At 39.6% G+C, this 24,971-nt stretch overlaps 1 protein-coding gene across 2 annotated transcripts in view; it reads right to left on the bottom strand.

The window, feature by feature from the left end:
• Positions 1-24,971, bottom strand: part of ZNF654 (zinc finger protein 654) — a 110,845-nt gene that overhangs the window by 72,313 nt on the left and 13,561 nt on the right. For both annotated transcript variants that reach the window (XM_070406033.1, XM_070406034.1), the window contains exon 2: positions 13,087-13,232. In XM_070406033.1, the coding sequence (XP_070262134.1) occupies positions 13,087-13,232 (146 nt within the window). The remainder of the gene's footprint in view (positions 1-13,086; positions 13,233-24,971) is intronic.

The following is a 24,971-nucleotide window of genomic DNA, read 5'->3' as shown; positions in this document are numbered from 1 at the left end:
AGGAGGTCACTATTATCGGAGCTACTGGGGACCAGACCAGTAGAACATCCTGCCACCCTCGCCAATGCCAACTTGGCGGCCACCAAGTAATCCATGAATGCCTGTACTTGCCAGATTATCCAGGGCCTCTAATGGGTAGAGACCTTTTAGCCATGATGGGGGCAGAGATCACCTTTGCTCCAGATGGCTCAGCACAGTTGCACCTAGGTAAGGAGACCTCTCCAATGATCCTGTCTTTAGCAGTGCCCAGGGAGGAAGAATGGAGACTTTATACCTCCCAGTCAAAGGACTCACCATTATAGCCTGAATTAGAGGAAGAATTCCTGCTGATCTGGGCAGAAGGAAATCCTCCTGGCCTGGCCAAGGACCTTGCCCCAGTACTAATTGACTTGAAGCCTGGGGCACAGCCTGTCAAAATCTGCCAATATCCGATTCCAAGGGATGCACGCCTAGGAATCCAGGTCCACTTAGACCGGCTGCTTCAGTGAGGACTTCTTAAACACTATCAGTCTCCATGAAACACCCCTCTCTTGCCGGTCAAAAAGGCTGGGACTAATGATTACCGTTCGATGCAGGACCTGCGGGCTGTTAATGAGGCTATCATAACCCTGCATTAGGCACTGCCAAACCCCTACACTCTTCTGGGACTCATTCCATCAAAGGCGGAATGGTTTACATGTCTAGATCTGAAAGATGCCTTTTTCTGCCTTCAGCTGGCACCCTCCAGTCAGCCCCTGTTTGCCTTTGAGTGGGAAAACCCAATTACAGGGGCCAAGGAGCAGTTAACCTGTAACAGACTGCCCCAAGGGTTCAAGAACTCCCCTACTCTTTTTAGCAGAGCACTAGCATCTGATCTAAGTTCCCAGGACAGGATGTGGGGTGCGTTCTATTCCAATATGTAGATGATCTCCTAATGGCTAGCTCCATGCAAGCTCAATGCTGGGAAAGAACACGAGCCCTCCAGAGACTCACCCGAAACAGGTTACCGGGTGTCTAAGAAAAAGGCAAAAATCTGTCAGACAGAAGTCAAGTACCTAGGTTTCCGAATCACCCGAGGGAAATGAGGACTAGGGACTGAAAGGAAGCAGGCAGTATGTGCTATTCCAGTCCCTAGCACCCAGCACCAGATTTGGGAATTCCTGGGAGGAGCAGGGTTTTGTCGAATTTGATCCCAGGGTTTTCAGACCTAACTAAGCCTCTCTATGAAGCTTTAAAAGGAGGGGAGAAGGCACCCATTGACTGGGGTTCTGAGTAAGAAAAGGCCTTCACTACCATAAAGGCAAAGCTTACTGAGGCCCCAGCACTAGGGCTACCAGATGTGATGTGGGACTTTAACCTCTTTGTTCATGAGAACAATGGGGTAGCCCTAGGAGTTCTAACCCAGGAGTTTGGACCCTGGCAAAGACCAGTAGCCTATCTCTCCAAGCAGACTGACCTGGTTGCCTCTGGGTGGCCTCCATGTCTCAGGGTCCTTGCAGCGATGGCCTGATTAGTCAAAGAAGCAGATAATCTTACCCTGGGACAAAACATAAATGTAAAAGTACCTCATGCTGTTATCATCCTAATGGAAGCTAGGGGGCAGCACTGGCCAACTCATACTCAAATGACTCAATACCAAGGGCTTCTATGTGAAAATCTACAAGTACGATTAGAAGCAGTGAGAACTCTTAATCCTGCCACCTTCTTACCCGTTGCTGAGGGAGCCCCTGAGAATGATTGCCTAGAAGTTCTAGAGGAGGTTTACTCCAGCTGGCCAGCTCTAACAGACCAGACTCTGCAGAATCCAGACCTGATATTTTATACGGATGGGAGCAGTTTTCTAGATGAAGGGAAAAGACAAGCCGGATATGCAGTAGTATCAGACTTTGAGACAGTAGAGGCACAGGATAGTCAGCGCAGAAGGCAGAACTTTGGGCCCTGGTCAGAGCCTTAGTACTCAGCAAGGAAAAGCACGCTAACATTTACACTGACTCACGCTATGCCTTTGCCACCCTGCATAATCACGGGGCTATACACAAGGAAAGAGGACTCCTGAATGCTAAAGGGAAAGGAATAAAAAACCAGGATGAAATCCTAACATTACTAGAAGCAGTCTGGGAGCCCAAGGAAGTAGCCGTTACCCACTGGAAAGCCGTCACCAAAAAGGGAATGATCCAGTGTCAGAAGGAAACCGTAGTGCAGATGCAGCAACCAAGCTGGCTGCTAAAGAACAAGTAGTACCATCACAGATGTTGGCCCCCGAATTACTTGAACCTCCAAAATACACTCCTCAGAAAGAGGAATGGGCCCAGCAAGAAGGGGGTAAGAGATGAAGGAAGGTTGGTGGACACTCCCAGGTCTATGTCCCAGACAGTTAGCCCATAAGGTAGTCCTTCAGCAGCATGAACTTATCTATTTTGTTAAGCAGATACCACCTAATTGCCTGTCTTCCTTCCTTATGTGCCTCACTCTCTCAGCGCTACCTCCTCTGTGCACAGAACAATGCCAAACAGGGTCCTGTAGGACCGATGAGAGTTCAGCACTGTGGGCAAGCACCCTTTAAAGACTTAGAGGTAGATTTTACAGAAATAGGGCCTAGTAGAGGGAATAAATATCTCTTAGTCTTTATCTGCACTTTTTCAGGCTGGGTCGAGGCATATCCTACTCGCACAGAGAAGGCAAGAGAAGTCACTAAGACATTGCTGAAGGACATAATTCCACAGTATGGAATGCCTCGAACCATAGGGTCAGATAATGGCCCAGCCAATGTAGCTGAAATAGTACAGCAAGTAGCTAAGGCCTTAGGAATTTAATGGAACTTACATGCAGCTTACAGGTCCCAGAGCTCAGGGAAAGTAGACCGCATGAACTGGACTCTCAAGCAGGCTATGGCTAAGCTATGTCAAGAGACAAGCTTATCCTGGACAGATATCTTGCCTCTTGTACTCCTGTGGGTACGCTGTGCCCTGAGGGTCAGGGTAGGTTTCTCTTCCTTTGGAATTCTATATGGCAGACCCCTTCCCTTAATTCAGCCAAAGGGAGATTTGGGGGAAATAGAAAACTTAGAAACTCAGAAGCAATTACAAAGACTCGGGAAAACTATCTTTGAAGTCCAGAGATGGGTTACTGACTGACGGATTGCCCATCTCTAGGAACGGCTGTGAACCCTCATAAGCCTGGAGACCAGGTTTGGGTAAAGGATTGGAAAAAGGAGCCCCTTAAGCCAACTTGGAAGGAACCCTATCAAGTCATACTAACCACCCCCACAGCTCTCAAGGTTGCAGGACTGAACACCTGGACCCACCACTCCCAGGTGAAAGCAGCCCACCAGCCAACTGACGCCCAGCCTGAGTGGAAGGTACCCTCCGACCAAAAACACTCCCTGCAGGTCACCCTCAAGAAAACAGCGGACGTGGCTGACCAACCTGTTCCAAGGAATTCAGATAATACGCTGCTGAAGTCTTTCTTACACTAGTATTTCTTTTTTATCTCCTCCTAAAAGTAATATGCTCTGGTATTTCTGGATAATCATCATTTTTATCTTTCTAATAATTCTTATTTTGTCTTTTTATGAGTGCCGCCAGAACCCTAGACTAGTACCAGGAGGAGAACTCTTCTGCCCCTGCTGGAACACAAAACCACTATAAATTACTACCTCCTCTACTGCAAAAGAATTTATTGCTGTCCCCAACCAAGATGAGGCTGGTTCTCTTACTGTTACTAAACTCTCTTATTCTTGACCACTCTCAAGTCTACACTCTGCCTCTCAAGGATCTTCTAAGTCCTCACTATCTCTCTCAAACCCTCAACTTAACTCATCACCTCCTCAACCTGAACAACCCTGGGCTGGCTAAGGACTGCTGGCTCTGTCTTCCCCTCTCATCTACAAGCTACATAGCAGCCCCCACCTCCCTGCACACATGATTTGATTCTAGCCTGTCCTTCCATTATAAGGTACACAGAGGACCTCCATTCTAACTTACGTTCCTCAATGAACTCTAGGACTTCCAAATCAGAGATGACAAAAGGAACACTTACAGGCAAGGCCATTCAGCTGCTCCAAACTTATTTAATTGATATAACACCACACCGATCCAACAAGGTTCCTAACCTTGGACCGGTAACCACTAACTCTGCCTTAGTATTTCAGTCACCCCCATGCATCAGAAGGAACTCCCTGAAGGAAATGCTTTGGGACATCTTGCTCAACACCTCTGCAAATTTACTCTAAACCTTAAACCTGCTTCTAATTGGGCTGACTGTGTTGTCACCCAAAGAGCTCCATTTCAGAAGCCCGTTCGATTTTCAGCAGGGCCCACCATCTCAGCAGCCTTCCCAACCACAGACACCTCTCAGTCCTGCTCAGACCGACCTCACACCTGCTCAAGGTTTCACCCGTGGCAGGACTGCACATTGAACCAATAGGCCTCATGTCATCGCCTCGCTTCCCACAGGCTCACACACTCTAAATTCTGGATAGAGCCTGACAGGAAATTTATTTTCTTTAAAGTCACTACCTCAGGGATACACAAAATAATCCCCAAAGCCCCTTTCAGCTCCTTACAGGGACAACCCCTTGGCAGGAACTCTCTCTTTCTTAGAACAAGAGAACAGCAAGCTCACACACCTCTTTACCATTGGAATACCTTCTGTATGGAGACCCAGGAAATTTTCTTCCTCTGTGGCACCAATACCTATCTCTGTCTATCTGCCAACTGGACTGGGACCTGTACTCAGGTTTAATCTAGCCCCCGAAAAAGACATTGCCCCTAACAATCAGTCCTTTAAGATTCCATTCACTGCCTATGATCGAACCGAAGGGCCATCGCCCTCCTCCCCACCTCCTTGTTGGCCTAGGAATAGCTACAGGCCTAAGCACTGAGATGGGGGGGGGGGGGGGGGGGGGGGTTGGCAACTTCACTTTCCTATTATCAAAGCCTATGCAAAGACCTTGCAGACAGCTTAGAAGAAATAGCTCAGAGCATTATTGCAGTACAAGACCAGACAGACTCACTGGCAGCAAATACCCTCCAAAGTTGAAGAGGACTACACCTTCTAACAGCAGAAAAAGGGGGTTTATGTATGTTCCTTGAGGAAGAATGCTATTTTTATGCCAACCAGTCCAGCATTGTAAGGGATGGGGCCCAGAAACTACCTAACTAGGCCTCAAAAAGAAGACAGGAATTATCAGAATCTTGGAGTTCCTGTAATAATATATGGAATTAGGCATCTTGGGCACTCCCATTAGATAGCTCTTCCTAATGCTTCTCCTTGCACTATTATTTGGTCCTTGCATTCTTAACTTTCTCACCTGCTTTATTTCCTCTTGTTTAGAAGCCTTCAAGCTCCAGATGGTGCAACAAGCCAGGACACTGAACTACCGTTATGACCCTCTCAGGGATGATGAAAAAAATTCAAGCTGCTGAATCCCCATAACAACATCCCTCCTCAGCAGGAAGCAGCTAGAGCGGTCAGCAACCCTATCCCCAATTCCTTCTATAATCCCCAAGGCTAAGGCTAGCTTGAGGATCAAAAGGGGGGAATGAAGTGGAAAACAAGACTTTTGGGGGGATAGCTATCTGAATCTGTGCCAGTAACCTGTATTCTGATGCAGATTCTTACTAGCAGATAATTAACTCCATTGTTATCATGATGCCTGTCCTGCCTTTCAGAACCTGTTTCCCGGAATACTCCCATTTTACAGAGGCCATAAATCATGAACCATATACAACCCCCAGAGGGGACTGCCAGCACTAGCACCAGCCAGGCCAAGCCTTTGGGTGTAATCTCACTTCCCTCTCCCAACTCATAGGGGGCTGCAAAGCCCGCAAAAAGTCCGGAAGCCTGACCCATATTTGTGGGACAAAGAAACTAAAAGGGATAAAAGGAAAGCTTCCTCCATATTCATCACTCGGGCTTTGGAGGCTGATACCCCTGAGTCACTGCACTAGTTCATTAAAGGCTCCTCTTATGACTCCTCTGAGTGCTCGACTGATTATTCTCCCACGCCACCTGGCATCTTATCTACAACAGCTGTAGGTTTGTCATATATGGCCTTTATCATGTTGAAATATATTCCCTCTATTACCACTTTGCAGAGTTTTTATCAAAAACTAGAGGCCTGGTGCATAAAAATTCATGCACTGGGGGGGGATCCCTCAGTCCAGCCTGCCCCCTCTCACAGCCCGGGAGCCCTCAGGGGCAGGAGGCAACCCGGCGATCAGGGGAAGGCAATGCCCCATCACACCTCTGCTGCTGCCACTGCCGGCAGTGCAAGCCTCAGCTGGCCCTGGTTACCTGAGCCTCGGGCAGCCCTGGGCGGCTGGGCAGCCGACATCTGAGGCTTGCCTGCGCCTCGGGCTAGTCCTGGGAGGCTGGGGTGCTGAGGGGACTGGGGGGTCTCTGGAGGCAGGCATGCAGAGCCTTTGTTAGGTGCTCCTATATTGGGTGCATATATGTTTACCAGGGTAATATCCTCTTATTGGGTCGATCCCTTTAGTATTCTGTAGTGACCTTTGTTGTCTCTTATGATGGCCTTCATTTTGAAATTTATTTGTCAGATATGAGTATTGCTACTCCAAATTTTCTTTCTTTTCCATTTGCATGGAAATTTTTTCCCAATCCTTTCACTCTCAACCTCTGTGAATCTTTTGTTCTGAGGTGGGTCTCTTGTAAACAGCATACAGCTGGGTCATGTTTTTGTATGCATCCAGCTACCCTATGTCTATTGATGATACTTATTCATTGCCATTTTAACTCTGTATACCTAGGTTTCTCTCTCCATTTCTTCTTCTCATTACAGCAATCCGTTTAGCTTTTCTTATAATGCTGGCTTGGGGGTGATGGACTCCTTTACCCTTTTATTTGTCTGGGAAGCTCTTTATTTCACTGTCTATTTGAATGATAGACTTGCTGGATATAGTAATCTTGGATTCAGATCCTTGCTTTCCATTACTTTGAGTACTTCATATCATTTCCTTCTGGCCTATAGAATTTCTGATGAGAAATCAGATGACAGCCTTATGGGAGCTCCTTTGTAGGTAACACTTTGCTTTTCTCATGCTGCCTTTAAAATTCTCTTTATCTTTAATTTTTGGCATTTTGATTATGATGTGTCTGGGCATGGCCCTATTTGGGATCTTCTTGCTTGGGATTCTCTGTGCCTCCTGAACTTGTGTGACTTTTCCCTTCACCAGGTTAGGAAAGTTTTCTGCCATTATTTCTTCAAACATTTTTTCTATCCCTTGCTTACTTTCTGCCTCTTTTGGCACATCTACTATGCAAATATTATTGTTTCATGTTGTCCCACAGCTCCCTTAAGCTGTCCTCCTGTTTTTTAATTGTTTTTTTTTCTTTTCTTATTCTCTGATTGAGTGATTTTTTTTCTAACCTGTCTTCCAATTCATTGATCTGATCCTCAACTTCCCCTAATCTGCTGTGTAATCCTTCCAATGTGTTCTTTATTTGTGCTATGTCATTCTTTATTCCCATTTTCACAGTTACTATATCATTTCTCATGCTGTTGACCATCTTTACCATCATTATTCTGAAGCCTGTATCAGATAAATTTCTTATCTCCATTTCATTATCTCTTTTTTCTGGAGAATTCTCTTGTTCTTTCATTTGGGCGTTGTTTTTTTGTCTCCTCATTTATGCTGCATGTTTGGGTTTGTGACTATGTGTTAGGTAGATCTGCTATGCCTGTCAACCTCTAGTGCAGGACAGTGTCAAATACTGTTTCTGACTAATTTGATCAGACTCAAAACCTCCAGAGACCACCTCTGCCTGCAGGCTGATTGGATTCTGTCTTGAGTAGCTCTCAAGCAATAGTCCACTGGTGTGAGGAGAGTTTTTCCAACATTGTGGGTCAATTGCTTCTGCCTGGAGGCTAATTGTTATTCTCAGTCTCTTAATGGGCCTCAGAAATTCCACAGCCACTGTGGAGCAAGGGGTTTTCCAATAGGGTGGCTCAGCTGTCCCCAACACCCTCTGTATAGCTAAAGCCTGTGTGAGAAAGATGACCTCCGCAGCATGAAGGATGACTCAGCACAGGGCAGCTGGGAGTCTGCCTTCTGATTTCTAACCCTAGGGCCCCCAACCTGGCTTCTGCTCACACAGCTCCAGTCCACTCTTCCCTCCCTCTGCTGAAACACAGGTGAGTGGCTGAACATGGAATTTTGTGCATTGGCCCTTTAAGTGGGTGCCCACATTTCCAGCCATCTTTCCCTGGCAAACAGCAACCACTCTGCTTTTCACAGTCAGATATTATGTGGGCACCTTTCTCAGTTCTGGTGCTCTCTGCTGGGGGGCCCAGTTTGTGGACAGAGTTCTCTCATTGGCAACTCCCCACAACTGAGCTATCTCTCTGGCACTTCAGCTGCTGTCTGTAGGAGCCAGTCCAGCCCTTTCATGCCTCCGCCTTTCCTGCCAGTCTCTATGCAGTCCCCACTTTCCATTCTTAGTTATCAGGGTTCTCTCTAGCTAGTCTTCAGTTGATTATTCAGGATTTTTTTTGTATTTTAGTTGTAATTCCAAATTACAACTAAAGCCGGGAGCATGTCTGTGTAGCATCCACTTACTCCGTCGCCATTTCTTGTCTGTTCTTTCTCAATGTTACCTTATCTATCCAGGATCTTTTGTAGTCCCATATAAATTTTGGAAATTGGTCTAATTCTGTGAAAATGCCATAATTTTTTATAGTGATGGCATTGAATCTGTAGTTTGTTTTGGGTAGCATGGACATTCTAACAATACTAATTGGTCAAATTTATAAACAAGTTTTTGTTTTTTTCTTTACTTTCTTTCATCATTGTCAAGTTTTCAGTGTATAGATCTTTCATTTCCTTGGTGAAATTTATTCCTAGGTATTTTATTCTTTTTGATGAAATAGTGAATAGGATTGTTTTCTTAATTCCCCTGACAGGTATTAGTAGATAGAAATGCCAAAGACTTTTGTACATTGATTTTGTATCCTGCAAGTTTACTGAATTATTTTATTAGTTCTAACAGTTTTCTGATAGTCTTTAGGGTTTCTATATATATAATATCATGTCTTCTGCAAATAGAGAAAATTCCACTTCCACCAGAGAATATAGTAACATACATTTAACATATAACATATAACAGAATATTACAGATATTAAGTTAATCCTTTAGCTCATATATAAATGTTTAATACAAGTGATTTATAAATTAATAATACATGACATATATCATAAACAAGAATTCTACAAATAGATATGAATTATGATGAAATCTATTAATATCCTGACATCTTGTCCAGGCACTTTGAAAATTCTGTTTTCCATCCCTGGGAGGCTCTTATGCTCTTTCATCTAATTTATTGCTATCATTCCTTCAGAACTCAGCTCAAATTTTCCCTGGCTTCCCAGACTAAGTCAAGTGCCCTGTTATACTTTCTCATCATACCATGTAATCCTTTCATGATTACAATTACATAACAATGTGTCTTTTCACTATCTTTTAGTTCTGTAAAATCTCTGATAACAAGGACTTAACTATCTTATTTTCTATTTTATTCCTAAAACCAAGCTCAGAGATTTACAGACTGAATGAATGAATAACTATGGAATAATTATTAGAAGAATTTTCTGGCTTATATATTTATTTAAATAGAATTGCAGACTTACTCTTTTAAGACCCCCATCATGCTATTTACCAATTTTTCTTCTGGTATTTAAAATACAATTAACTTTTCTGTTAAGGTAAGTTCAAACAATGCAGAAACTTTTCTTTTTAAGAAACATTATTATTTGACAAACCAGTAGGATAATTTACTTTCTTTTCTCTAGCAGTGTCCATCTTAAATAAGATTTGCTTCTGCTTAATACATTATTCCTTTCATGGTCAGTAGTAAAAAAGCTAGCAAGCAATGAAACAGAAGTCAACAAATAACATAATTTTTTTAAAAGTACTTTGATAAGCCTTAAAAGCATTTTCACAGTACAATACTAAAAAGTTAATAAAGATTATATAGAAGAAAAGGGAGGAAGGGAGGGAAATCCACATAGGCACTGAAACAAGAATAACACTTCTTGCTTACAAACAACATATTTCTATTAATACTTACTTTATTTTTCTCAGAAATCAATAGAGAATAATGGAAACTATTTTTGTAGCTTTCAAAAGAAACATAAAAATATTCCTTATAACTTACCTAGCTCTCTTTTACACTACCTCACTCACTTCTTGAGAGAACTGCTTATCCCTCCAACATTTCTATGGTTCTGATGGGGCTGCTATTGTGGTATCTCATTTCCCCTAGCCATGGGTGGGCTTGTCATCCGACCGAGACAAAAATTTTACCATATTCTCCTCAATACAGTGGGCATACATAATCTTAGCTGGGGATCAGAGGTGGAAGGAGGGGATTTCTTCTCCCATCTATACATATAAAAGCCTAAGCAACTGTTCAACCAGTAGCTATGATGCACACTGACCACCAGGGGGGCAGACGCTCAACGCACAGGCATGGAAACATGGAACAGACTGATGAATCTCAGAAGGGAGGTGGGAGGGGGGAGAGTGGGATGAGATTAACCAAAGATCTTATATGCACACCAGAGGCCTGGTGCACTGATTCATGCGCCGGTGGGGTCCTTTGGCCTGGCCTGCACCCTCTCGCAATCCAGGACCCCTTGGGGGATGTTGGACTGCCGGTTTCAGCCCAATCCCTGGAGGCTGGCCGAGGGACCCCACCAGTTCACGAATCCATTTACTGGGCCTCTAGTGGTTAATAAAGTAAGCTTGATCCCAGAATTGTCAGCAACCAAAAGAGAATGAAACCCAAAGGGAAAAATGGAATGGGAGAGAACAGTTCTAGATGATATTTTCTTCTCTAGATTCAGAAAAATCTAGAAACTAGTTCTAGTCCTTGCTTTTCCATGGTTTAGTCATCTAATAAATCCTCCCCCCCTTTTTTTGCTTAAACTAGCTTAAGATTTGTCAGTTACAACCCAAAAGTCCCAATACATTTCCTATATTCATTTAGGCTTGATAAATATAAAAATCATAGTTTTTTTTAACTGCCTTGTTCTTACAAATCTAAGTAATGATATATCCTAAATGCTCCTTTTCTCTCAATTATTGGGGTATAATTGACCAATAGAAATTGTATATATTTAAGGTGTACAACTTGATTTTTTATATACATAATATGGTGAAAGATCACCACAATCAAGCTGATTAATATATCCATCACCTCAGAGCTTTCCCCCCTACAATTTTAAATATATACAAGTAAACCTTTAAAGAAGAATGAAGTACATGTATTCTTTTAAGTTATATGTAAATAAAACAAAAATATATAGCTCATATACATGAAAATGACACATCTTTAAGATTTAAAAATGCTACATTATTGTAGATATAAACACTGTAAACTTAGAGCACTCTAAATTTACAAAAATATGTTTTTCTAATAATAATAAATTAACCTTAGTTTACTGTATCATTTTACTTTCCTATATAAACTTTTAAATTTTAACTTTTTAATTCTTGTAATAACTTCGCTTAAAACACAAAGACATTGTGCAGTTGTACAAAAATATTTTATATTCTTATTCTGGTTTTTCCATTTTTAATTTTTTTACTTTTAACATGTATACATTTTTTATTGAAACTTAAGACACAAGCATATACATTAGCCTAGGCCTAAACAGGGTCAGGATCATCAATATCACTGTCTTCTACCTCCACATCTTGTCCCCCTGGAAGGTCTTCAGGGGCACATGGATGGAGTTGTATTCTCCTATGATAACAATTCCTTCTTCTGGACTACTTCCTGAATGACCTGCCTGAGTCTCTTCTTGAGGTCTCACTCTTTTCAGAAATATGTCCACAATGGTTTACTTGGTTTATTCCTTTTTTTCGCATAGATTTGCTTGTAAGCAGATAATGTACGATAAACATTCCTTTCTATTAATGAAAACCTTTTGGTGTTAGAGTTCAGGTTTTCAAACTTTTTAAGAAGCTTGATGAGGTCTTCAAAAGCTTCTTCTAAATCCTGCATTGGGAATTTTTTTCTTGTTCTCCTGCAATTTCCTTTTCTCTTTCCTCTTCTTCATCTATACATTCCTTTTACAGTTCCAACTACTCTTAATTAGTCAATTCTTCAGGAACCACCTCTAGGAGTTCCTCATTGTCGTTCTCATCCACATCCTGGTTAAAGTTGTTTGCCATCTCAACCATAGCCTTGGTGATTTTTGCAACCTCTGCACTAAGATACTAGGCAACAGTAATTTTTCAGCTCCATTATAATATTATGGGACTACCATCATACATGTGGCTCTGTCACTGACTAAAACATCATTATGTGATGCATGACTGTACACAAAAATAATATATAAAACAGTAAGAGTTTCACAAAATAGTACCTCTTCTATGTGAAGTACTCATATTTTCTACTATGTTTTATAATGTTGATAAATATTTCAAAACCTACCCTTGTGATGTAGTGCAATTTGAGGCACACAAAAAACAAATTAAGTTGTAACTTTTTCTGCCACATTTCAATGACCACTCATCTATCTGTTTTCTGCCCCTCAGACAATTGAAATCTTTCATTCACTGATGACTCTCCTCTCTTTTCCTTTCACTATATTTCTCTTTTACTTTTTTACTATAATTTTAGTAGGATCTAGAAGGGTAAAAATGATAAACGCAAGGCCTGAGTCTGATCTTTAACTCAAAGCCCTCTACAAGTATTTTTAAAAACCATGAGTTTCCTAACCTTTTTCTGGCTGATTTAAGGTCCCTCTGCTAATTATGATGACCTTAATTGCTGTATTCTGGGAGTTACCATTACAGCTTCCCAAGGCAATCTAAGGAATTAAAAGGGAAAGGGGAAGAAAAAGGAAAGTGCTGATAGTGACGTAAGAATCTATATAACAATTCCATTTAACTGTAAAACTAAATGTAAAATTGTGGTTAATTGTTCAAAATTAAACATAGTTAAATAAATAAATGGAAATTTCTTTTTGAGGGAAGACTTTAGGAAAGGTGTCTTCCACAAAGAAAATAATCAAAAATCAATTTTCAAATACACGGTGATAAATAATATTTTTATAAGTAATAACGAGTACTTACAAGGCAAGGCTACTTAACACATATTGTACGTGCTCACATTCATCTGGGAATGTTGCACTGGCTGATGTAAAACAGGAAAGTGCAGTCTGAAGAACTTGAAGTTGCGGCAAAGGGACTTGCCATCTTCCAGCATAATCTTCAACCACCTGATAGGGAAGCAATCCAAAAAGTATATTATTATATAAAATGTCCTCAACATCTCCAGTTTTAAATTTGAATAAAACTTAGTAGATAAATTAAAATATTAGTTATGCCTGAACACAAATGATGGGGGGAAAGGGTTTTTTATTGTTTATTTTCATGGTGAATATCTAAAAATAAAATAACTATTTTCTTTGAATATTTGGAAAAGAAATATATAAATGACTGTACCATTCAGCTGCCAAATATTTACCAAACTTTGTAGCACATACTTTTCACCTCCTATGTTTAGCTTTTGTCAAAATACTAATTAATATTAAAATAGCTAGACAGCAGAATATAGTATTAAAGTAAAAATAAGTATGTATTATTATTATCTTTATTTATAGGACTGAACTCTAAGCCTTCTGGCAACAATCGAGTATTAAAGATATAGTGGCATGATGCTCTAATTATGGAAGTTAAAACTGTACCATGTTATGGAGAAAAGGGTGCAGAATATAATCAGGCTTGGCTCTGTCATTGGGTAGTTCATTTTTCTTCTCTATGCATTACTTTTCTCACCATAAAATGGAACTAATGCTTGTCTTGCATGTTTACTCTTAAGTTGAGATAATTTATGTAAAAACACTTTAGAATGATCAATCACTATAAAATATTGATATACATCATGTAGCTATAAATCTATATAAAATTATTCATATGCAAGACTGCTGCTATATTAAAACAATGTATTATATTTTAAAAATTTATCATATAAAACGGATTGACCAACTATGGCTGCAAACCAAATTTGTCATGCAACCTGCTTTTTGTATAACCCACAAGCTAAGAATGGATGTTATATTTTTAAATGATAAAAAAATATTTTGTGATGTGTGAAAATCATATGAAATTCAAATTGAATGATATTCTATAAAAAAAAATTGATCAGTACTCTTCAAACATGTCAAAATCATGAAAACCAAGGAAAAACTGAAGAACTATTACAGACTAGAAGAGACTAAGGAGAAATAACAGCTAAATGCAATGTTAGATCATAAATAACCAGGAACAGAAAAAGCATTAGTGAAAAAACTGGTAAATTTCTAATAGGGTCTATAATTTAGTGAATATTACACCAATGTTATTTTCCTGTTCTGACAACTGTACTATTTTCTATTAAATATAAAGTTAGCTCAATTTTTTAAAGTTATTTTAAAACAAAACTATTTTGTTCCAACCCTTTACCTCAATTTCCAATATTCTCATTTATTTTCTGGAGGTTTTTTTATAATATAAGCACAATTCTTCACATATTTTCCCTACTTTGTTTCCTGACTACACATCAAGATTTACCCTTGCCTATGGGTATTTTTTAATAGTCACTTAGAAAAATAAAGCAGGTAGGTTGGCAGCACTGTGGAAAGAGTATAGGTTTTGGAATCTAACAGCCCTGACTTTGTTACTAAACAGTTGTGTAATATTAGCAGAATTATTCTTCTCAGTCTATAAAATGAATTTAACATCACTTTAATCACAGAGCTACTGAAGAACTAAGTAAGATATATATTAAAATCTAGGGTAATTCCTGGCACATAAGAAACAAGAGCTATTATTACCAGTATACCTTGTTTTAAGAAAATGGCAAGATTAAGCTTACTTCGGTAGCTCTTTCATCACATCAGTCTGAACTGTTTAATTATTTGTCTTCAAGGATGATTAATTACAAATTTTACTTTTGGCAAGCAGACTGGCCACACCCAAATACAATCTATTCCAAAGGTATTGCTGCGTTTCAACTGTTAGTTCAATACTCATTGAAAAATGAAGCATATCCTAGATACAGCAATACAAATAAAATGCTTCATGCCTGAACAGATAACTGAGGATTCTTTCTCTGCCTCCCCCAATTCCCCCTTGCCCAGTTTTCCATTGAGAATCAAGATGACAAAGAAAAGCTCTATTCAAAAAAAGAAGAGTCACTTGTCATTTGATTTTTTCTATCAGGATAATCATGTAAAGAAAGTCTAAAATTAAAGTCTTATTTAAAAACCCCAGCAAAATGATTTGGAAGTAGATTCTAGTAAGTTAAAGTTGTTTGAAATTTGCAAGGGGTTAATCTTTGGTACAAGCAATCTAAAACCCAGTTCTTTTGGGGGCCCAATAAAGCATATTGTCTGTTCAGCTCATTACTCAAGATAATATTTATATAACATTAAGGTCTTTAATAGGTTCTGTAAATGTAGTAAGACTAAACATTTAACAAAATGGAAAATGGAGTAACTAAGTATCTCTAAATCTTAATATACCATATAATCTTACTATTAAAAGGAATCTTCGTCCTAACCTGTTTGGCTCAGTGGATAGAGCATCGGCCTGTGGACTCAAGGGTCCCAGGTTCGATTCCGGACAAGGGTATATACCTTGATTGCGGGCACATACCCAGTAGGGAGTGTGCAGGAGGCAGCTGATCGATGTTTCTCTCTAATTGATGTTTCTAACTCTCTATCCCTCTCTGTAAAAAATCAATAAAATATATATATTTTTAAAAAGAATCTTCATGATGATCTAGTCAAAACTACCAACCATAGAAGGACTATCACTCCCAAAAGGCTTTAATCTCTTTCTTGAGTTCTCTGCATCCATAGTGTGAGGCAGGCTACGTCTCCCATGGACCACCTGAGTATCTGCTTAAAGTCCCAACTTTCCTCTTAAGTACATCCAAAGAAAGAAAGTAGGCAGGCTAATTTTTAAAGGCTTTAGATAAAGTTTGATCCTAAATTTTTCATTTGATTCCAGACACACTAGGGAGAGTAACATATCAAGCATTTCCCTCATAAATATTAAAATTGACATATAAATAAGGAAAGCCCAAAATTATAAGCATAAGGAAAATGTATATGAACATTAAATAGAAATGTGGGGTGAACCTATCTATTTGTGTGCCTGCAGCTAGTGGTATCCACACATGTGTGTGCACAATAATGTCTTAACTAGGGTAAGCCAAACAGAACTCTGCCTCTGACTTCAGTTTAGGACAGCCTGGCCATAGATGGTATTGCAGGTACGGCTAAGGCATTGGTTATATTATTGATTTTTTTAAAATGTCTTTTAATCATACAGATTTTTAAGACATTGGTAGGTGGAAATTTTTCTTTTTTTGTTCCTTCTGTCTGGTTTTTCAACAATGACAATAAGCCAGAGGATTAAACTGGAAAGTCCGTTAAGTTCCACATGGCTCTTTATAACACCAGTGTGTGAATGTCTAGCCCAGGGGTGGGCAAACTTTTTGACTCGAGGGCCACAATGGGTTCTTAAACTGGACCGGAGGGCCAGAACAAAAGCATGGATGGAGTGTTTGTGTGAACTAATATAAATTCAAAGTAAACATCATTACATAAAAGGGTACGGTCTTTTTTTTTTTTAGTTTTATTCATTTCAAACGGGCCGGATCTGGCCCGCGGGCCGTAGTTTGCCCACGGCTGGTCTAGCCTTTAAATCGTTAGTATTAGTCCTAGATTAGCTGGCCTAATTCTGTCCCCCTCTCTCTTAATTTTGTTCTCAAAGAGTAGCTCTTAGATTCATGTGACTTGTCCAAAGGCTTCTATAGTCACTTTCATAATATGATCTCAAGTAGTTTCTGAGATTTGGACATAAATCTAATCAAAGCTGTAGATATGAAGATTTTTTCTGAACTCAACAAAGATAGCCAGTGGATTTTATCAAGTAAACAGATAATGAAGGGCATCCTTCCTTCCTATATAATAAAAGGGTAATATGCAAATCGACCAAATGGCAGAACGACTGGTCGCTATGATGTGCACTGACCACTAGCGGGCAGCCACTCAACACAGGAGCTGCCCCCTGGTGGTCAAATGTGCTCACACAGGGGGAGCATGCCCTGAGCCAGGCTCACGGAGGTGGCGGGAGCCTCTCTCACCTCCATGGCAACACTAAGGATGTCCAACTGCTGGGAGTAGACATCCCCTGAGGGCTCTCAGACTGTGAGAGGGTGCAGGCTGGGGTCAGGGACCCCTCCTCGCCCCCTGAGTGCACGAATCTCGTGCACTGGGCCTCTAGTATTATTATATAGGACATAAATCAGTTTCTTATGCAGAAAGAAAACTCAATGAAATTATTACAAATCCAAACACCAAAAAGGAACTTTAAAAGGCCTATGCCTCAAACACTAACTTTAGGTACCAGGTTTGCTCAGCCTTAAGAAGAACTAAGCTTGTTTTAAAAAGATGATCACTTACAATTAAAATGATAGTGGGAGAGTTTTAAAAAAATAAGATTATGTTAATTAATATAAAAGAAAAGGACTTCCTTACAAATAAATCATTCTAAGAACCTAGACTAGACAGATTTGAAAAAGAAATATATATATCAGAACTATGTATTCTTGAAGATGAAATAGGGAGAGGGAAGGAGTGTTTTAGTTGTTACTCCTTAGAAAGGAAGGGTGACTGGTCCAAAGCTACCTAACAAAGGAATAGAAGGTAACTGTAGGATAGAAATCTCAGAGTGAACCAGAATGGAAATCCAACTACAGCAAATCCACAGCTGGGCAAAATCATCTATCACAATGCCCATTTTATAATAGAGTATCTTACCACATATCACTAGCCCAGAAAAGATAAAAATTCAAAATACAGTTTCTATTGAATGCTTATTGCTCTTGCACTACTGTAAAGTTAAAAAATCGTAAGTGAAATTATTGTAAGTCAGGGACTGTCTATGGTTATTACATAGGCAATGTATGGTATGGCAAGGTATCACAAAGCCAAGTGCCCCAGGAACTCAAAGTTAGGCCTCTGGGTGTGAATAAGGAAATGCCACACTGAAGAAAAATAAAACAGGTCAATCCTAGGTTTGATGTTGAACTGGTAAAGAAAATGAGAGTAGGCAAAATCTGTTTGCTAATGAATGTTTTTTGATGAACCCAGAATTCCTTGACTTTCATCTCTGACATTATGGGAGATCTTATAAGAGATAATTGAAGAATATTAAAATCTGGGCCCAAAAGGTAAGAGAAAGGAAAAGGAAGACAGGAGAGGCCAACTTAAGAATAGGCTAAGCTGTAACCGGTTTGGCCCAGTGGATAGAGCGTTGGCCTGCGGACTGAAAGGTCCCAGGTTCGATTCCGGTCAAGGGCATGTACCTTGGTTGCGGGCACATCCCCAGTAGGGGTTGTGCAGGAGGCAGCTGATGGATGTTTCTCTCTCATCCATGTTTCTAACTCTCTATCCCTTTCCCTTCCTCTCTGTAAAAAATCAATAAAATATATTTTTTAAAAAGAATAGGCTAAAATGTAAACAAAAACAAAAACCAGTTATGTTTATCTGAAATGGTATATCCTATTGTTACTGAAAGAAATGTGGCAAAAAGAAATATTTACACTGCCAAAGAGGTAGAACAAATTATGCAAGGCCTAATACAGTTAATAGCAGAATAAAATAAAAAAATGTTGAGAGCTAGTGGCAGAAAAGATATTGTCTTCAGTGGGCTCCTATGAGAGCAGACATCAGAAACATTAAAAGCAGCTTTTTTCCCATGTACCTGCTTATGATTATCCGAATTATACAAATATGGGGCACAATAGGAGTGCTTTTTATTATTTTAGTTCAACAGGCCTAAAAATTTCAGGGGAGTGGCAACAGCCAAGGTAGTAAAGGACTAAAAAGTTTGGAGTGTGGGGGGATCAGAGAAATCTAGAGACGGGCAAAACACTAACTGACGCTGTGGAGATTGTGTTTTGAACTTTATACACTAGAAGTGATACACTCTGTGCAAGAGCCAGTTTTAGAAGATGGAACACTAAATGGAATACACACTTATTGCAGCACAGGAGTACCAAGACAACACAGAAGAAATGGACATTAAAACCTTTTAACATTAAGGAAATCTAAAGGAGGAAACATGAAGGAAGGCCTGGTGCCTGAGGCTGCCAGTCATGGAAACTTGTACACTTTAAAGACAGAAATTCAGATACAACTTTCAAGAAAGTAGATATGTTCGGTGAAGTGCTCTCACCCACAAAATATATGGTAAACATACAGTGGCACAATGAACACTTGATGAATTTTCCCAGTAAAACTTTAGTACAAGTTATAGAGTTTGGCAGTTGGCACAACTGACTGGCACCCTGGTGAAGTTGAAACCAAAACTGACTTGGTACCATTTTCTGTGCATCCATCTTCCCTTTGATATCACTAAATCCTACTGGCAATAGTAATGTGAGTTAACTGTATTACGTACTAAGTTCAAGGAATTACTAGTGTTTCTAAATTTAATGGGTACTGGGCTGGATAGACCTTCCTAATTCTTAAAAAAGTAAGCTACAAAAGAGATTTGGGGTCAAATAATTATCCTTTAGAGGTACAAAAAAAGCCACTCACAATCAGAGGAAAACAACCCAAGCTACAGCTCCTGGAAAACCCCCAACTCTAACCATAGAGGCATATGAGAAAGCCACTGGCTTTGATTTAGCAATACTCTAGAAAGGGAGAAATTTGGGAACTTAACCTTTTTGGATTCTAGATTTTAATTTCTCTTTATGAGCTTGATCAAATGGCAGACAATTCATTTAATCAAATTAGATAGACTATTACTTTTATTGATATTTGGCCCCCTCCCCCAAATTAAAACCTGAAAGGTTATTTTTAAAAATATATTTTTATTGACTTCAGAGAGGAAGGGAGAGAGTGAGGGAGAGATAGAAACATCAACGATGAGAGAGTCATTGATTGGCTGCCTCCTGCACTCCCCACACTGGGGATCAAGCCTATGGTGCCCTGACTGAAATCCAACCGTGACCTCCTGATTCATAGGTTAACGCTCAACCACTGAGTTCAAGGAAATCCAACAGGGCTGAAAGGACATTTTAAACTTAAAAACTATCATAGGGCCCCAGCCAGTTTGCCTCAGTGGATAGAGCATCAGCCCACAAACTGAAGGGTCCCAGGTTTGATTCTGGTCAAGGGATGTACCTCAGTTGCTGGCTCAATCGCAGCCCTGTTTGGGGCACATCGGAGAGGCAACCAATTGATGTGTCTATGTCACATCGATGTTTCTCTCAGGTCTGTCTCTCCTTCTTCCTTCCTTTCACTCTCTTTAAAAATCAATGAGAAAATATCCTCAGATGAGGATTAACCAAAACAAAAAAACTATCACAGGTAAATTAACTCTCAAACATAGAAAAAGCATCTATTAAAAAGCCTTATACTCTAAGTACTGAAGTATTTCTAAAAACAGGGAAAAAAATTGAATTCTATATTTCGATAAACTTTATCATTGGTTACCTGAAAATGCATTATTAAATGCAGATGAGCATCCTCAATATTAATAAAAATGCTCATTGTGGCTAATGATTAGCAATTTCTATTCTTTTTTTTTATAATGCATTAATTCTTCAAATCTAATAGTCAAAACTCCACTGTTTATTTAGATCCCTTAACTGTCCCCCTTCTACCATTTACTGTTAATACTACCACCATATTCCCACACATTTACAGTAGAAACCCAATGCAATTTCATAAAATTATTTGTACCTTGTCTCCACATTCAACCAGATGCCAATTACTTCATTTTCATATTTCTTGAAACTGTTCTTCTATCTCCATTTTCATTGCCACTACCCAGCCAGGCCCTCAATTGCTCATTTTCTGAAATATTCCAATCACTTCCTTTTTCTGTCTCGGCTTTCATTCTTTATCTCCTTTACTCTGTCTTAAAACATTTTTTTAAGATTAATGATGTCACTGCTTTGCCCTTAAACCTACAGATCTTCTTAGAAAATTCAAACTCCTAAGTCAAGACCTGGAGCAGTCCATTTTTTAAATCTTACTACCCACAAATGCTTCTCTGAATACATGTTCTAGTTCAGTGGTTCTCTACCTTTATAATGCATCAGAATCATCTGGGAAGCTTATGAAAACTACAGATTGCTGGGCCATAAGAGTCAGATTCTGCAGATCTGAAGTATCTGGGGTGGGGCCAATAAATTACATTGCTAATGGTGTTTAGGTGATGCTCCAGCTGGTCAGGGGAATCACACTTTTAAGAATCACAACTCTAGATAATTAACTACCCCCATTCATAAATATACCATGCCATTTACCTTTTCACAAATTATCTGCTCTAACTTATGTCCTCCTACTCTCACCACTTTCTTTTTCATGCCTACATTTTAATACTAACAATTCTTTAAGACTCAGTTCAAATGTTATCTCATCCACTAAAACTTTCCCAAATTATCTCTATTAGAAGTACTGTAGTCTCTCCAAATGAACTTTCAGAGGACTTAATATACATTGTTTTAGTGGCACTAATCGCCATTTCCCTGTTTTAAGGTTTATTTATATTTACTCATTCATTTATTCAAACCTTATGGAGTGCTCACTATGTACCACATACCTGACACTTTCAATTAGAAGAAAAATAGGTACAGATATATATTATATGGAGTACAATTAGGAAAACAATACAACTCAAGATAAGGGGAAAAGAGAATGCTAGAGGTGGGATGCTACTTTATCTATAGTGTTCAGAGAAGGCCCCCATCTCTCTTATAAAAGGACTAGAGGCCCGGTGCATGAAATTCGTGCACGGATAATGTCTCTAGGCCTGGTCTGCGATCAGGGCCATCTTCCCCAGCTGCCCGCAGCCGGCCCCACTCCAGCCGCCACCCACCCCCGGTTCTTGGTTCGCCATCAGGAGGTCGGAGCCTGCCGACCGGGAAAAGGGACCAAGAGGTGTTCAGTGCACCTCATAGTGACTGGTCGAGCAGTCGTTCTGGTCATTCTGCCATTAGGGTCAATTTGCATATTACCCTTTTATTATATAGGATACTTGAACAGGGTAGAGAAAACCATACAGATATCCAAATGAAAAGTGTTTCTGGCGGACAAACAAAATTCAAGTGCATAATGCTCTCCAGTTCCATCCATGCTGTTGCAAATGGTAAAAGTTCCTTCTTTTTTATAACAGCATAGTATTCCAGTGTGTAGATCAGTGCTTCTCAACCTTCTGGCTCTTTAAATACAGTTCCTCATATTGTGACCCAACCATAAAATTATTTTCGTTGCTACTTCATAACTGTAATGTTGCTACTGTTATGAATTGTAATGTAAATATCTGGTATGCAGGATGGTCTTAGGCGACCCCCGTGAAAGGGTCGTTCGACCGCCAAAGGGGTCATGACCCACAGGTTGAGAACCACTGGTGTAGATGTACCACAGTTTTTTAAATCTACTCATCTGCTGCCGAAACCGGTTTGGCTCAGTGGATAGAGCATCGGCCTGCGGACTGAGGGGTCCTGGGTTCGATTCCGGTCAAGGGCATGTACCTGGGTTGCGGGCACATCCCCAGTGGGAGATGTGCAGGAGGCAGCTGATCGATGTTTCTCTCTCATCGATGTTTCTAACTCTCTATCTCTCTCCCTTCCTCTCTGTAAAAAATCAATAAAATATATATTTTAAATAAATAAATAAATAAATAAATAAATAAATCTACTCATCTGCTGATGGGTACTTAGGTTGTTTCCAAGTCTTAGCTATTGTAAAATGTGCTGCATTAGTGAAATAAGCCAGTCAGAGAAAGATAAATATCACATGATCTCACTTATTTGTGGGATATAATGATCAACACAATTTGATGAACAAGAATAGATCCAGAGACAAATGGCGGGGGGGGGGGGGGGGGGGGCAGGGGTTAGAGATCAACCAAAGGACTGATATGCATGCATATTAGTGTAACCAATGGACACAGACACTGGGGTGGTGGGGGCTTGCCCAGGGTAGGAATGGCTTGGGGGGGTGGGGGTTAAATGGGGGAAAAGGAGATATATGTAAAACTTTAGTCAATAAATAAATTTTTTAAAAAAAACCAAGTGCAAGAGGCAGGAGCATACTCATTCAAGTTGAAGGAGGGGGAAAAATGCTACTGTAACTGAAGGTAAGTAAGTACTGGAGGCAAAGAGTAATAGGAGATAAGTCAGAGAGCTAGACAGGAGCTGGATCAAAATGTCCTGCAGTCCATTTTAAGGATTTGAGCTTTGAGTTAAAGATAGAAAAGCACAAAAGGTTTAGAAGAGATTTCACTCACGTCTTTTAATGGATCACTTTGGCTGTGTGGGTAATAAACTGAGAAACCCTGGAAGTAGGGAGATAAAATAATCCAGGGTATAGAGGACTGTGGTTTGGATCAAGGTCATAACAGTAAATGCAGTAGTCAGTTATGCCTTTTCTCCCTAACTAGATGATTCAGCTCCTTGAGGGCAGGGATTGTTACATGTTCCATATAAACCCCCGTAATCATTAGGACAAATTTTTTCACATAGTACACAACCATATTTTTTCTTTTGGGAGTACCCTATAAAACACTTTTATCACACTTTATCTAGATCTATGCCTAATATAATTAAGGATAATTCACTTCATTGATAGTAAGAAAAAATAAATTACATACTGTCAGACATATATGAGCATTTTATAAGCACCTATTAAGTTAGCACTTAATAGTGTTGAAGTTAACTTCAATGTAAAAGAGAACAAAGAATCTCAAGTTAAAGGACAAAATGACTTCAGTTAACATCAAAAGTTTTAAAGACACTATAATTTATTTTTTTCATAAAATCAAGAGTTAGGAAGGCACTGCATAATAAGAGTTAAGTGCCAACAAGGGAAGCAAAAACTTCATATCCATTCTAAGTTTATAAAAACAGATAATGTGGTAGGAAATCAAAATAATAAGAAAGCATGAATGAGTGTTAAGATTCTCACAATTCAGTCCTACCTATTTTTTTTACAACTTTCTCCCCTCTTAGTTTATGTTATGTATACTCGCTACAGTAAATTTTCATAACATATGAAAAAAATCATCTATCATTTTATTGCCCACATATAACCACTATTATCATCTTGGTGTATTTCCCTTTTCTAGCTGTGTGACTGGTGTTAGTTGTCTAACCTCTCTGAGTCTCAGATGCATCTTTCATGAAATGAAGATAAAAATAGTACCTATCTCACAGGGTTGTTGTAAAGAATAAATGAGAATCTAGGACAGGGGCTGACATACTTTTCCTTAAAGGGCCAGAAATCTGCTTATGGGCCATACATTCTCCATCCCAACTACTGACCCTTACTGTATCATGAAAGTAGCTATAGAAAATATAAAAATGAATGGGCACATGCCAATAAAGTTTTATTTGCAAAACAGTCAGTGCTACTTGTGTCACAATGGCTTATGACAAAGGTCCATAATCTTCTGGTGTTTGAATTGTTGTTGGGTTGTGTTTGTTCAGCAAGTTTTGAAATTCTTTTTTTTTTTTTTAATATATTTTATTGATTTTTTACAGAGAGGAAGGGAGAGAGATAGAGAGTCAGAAACATCGATGATAGAGAAACATCAATCAGCTGCCTCCTGCACATCTCCTACTGGGGATGTGCTCGCAACCCAGGTACATGCCCTTGACCAGAATCAAACCTGGGACCTTTCAGTCCACAGGCTGATGCTCTATCCACTGAGCCAAACCGGTTTCGGCAAGTTTTGAAATTCTTAAGAAAATCTGTTAAAAACAAACAAACAAACCTTTGACCTGCGCACCAGAAATGCAAATATAACTTCTTGCAAATCATTTCAGAAAGTTCACAGACTTCCAAAATATACAAATGGCTCCTAAGGATTCTCATCTAGAAATCCTGTTTCTGGAAAAGAAGCTCTAAAGTCCACATGTGAGTACAGTGGGAATGGACCAGCCT

The sequence above is a fragment of the Myotis yumanensis genome, unplaced genomic scaffold (genome assembly GCF_028538775.1).
Source record: "Myotis yumanensis isolate MYYU_CA2020_CCGP unplaced genomic scaffold, mMyoYum1.0.hap1 SCAF_2, whole genome shotgun sequence".
NCBI classification, from domain to species: domain Eukaryota; kingdom Metazoa; phylum Chordata; class Mammalia; order Chiroptera; family Vespertilionidae; genus Myotis; species Myotis yumanensis.
This window is presented reverse-complemented; position numbering and strand designations above follow the sequence as displayed.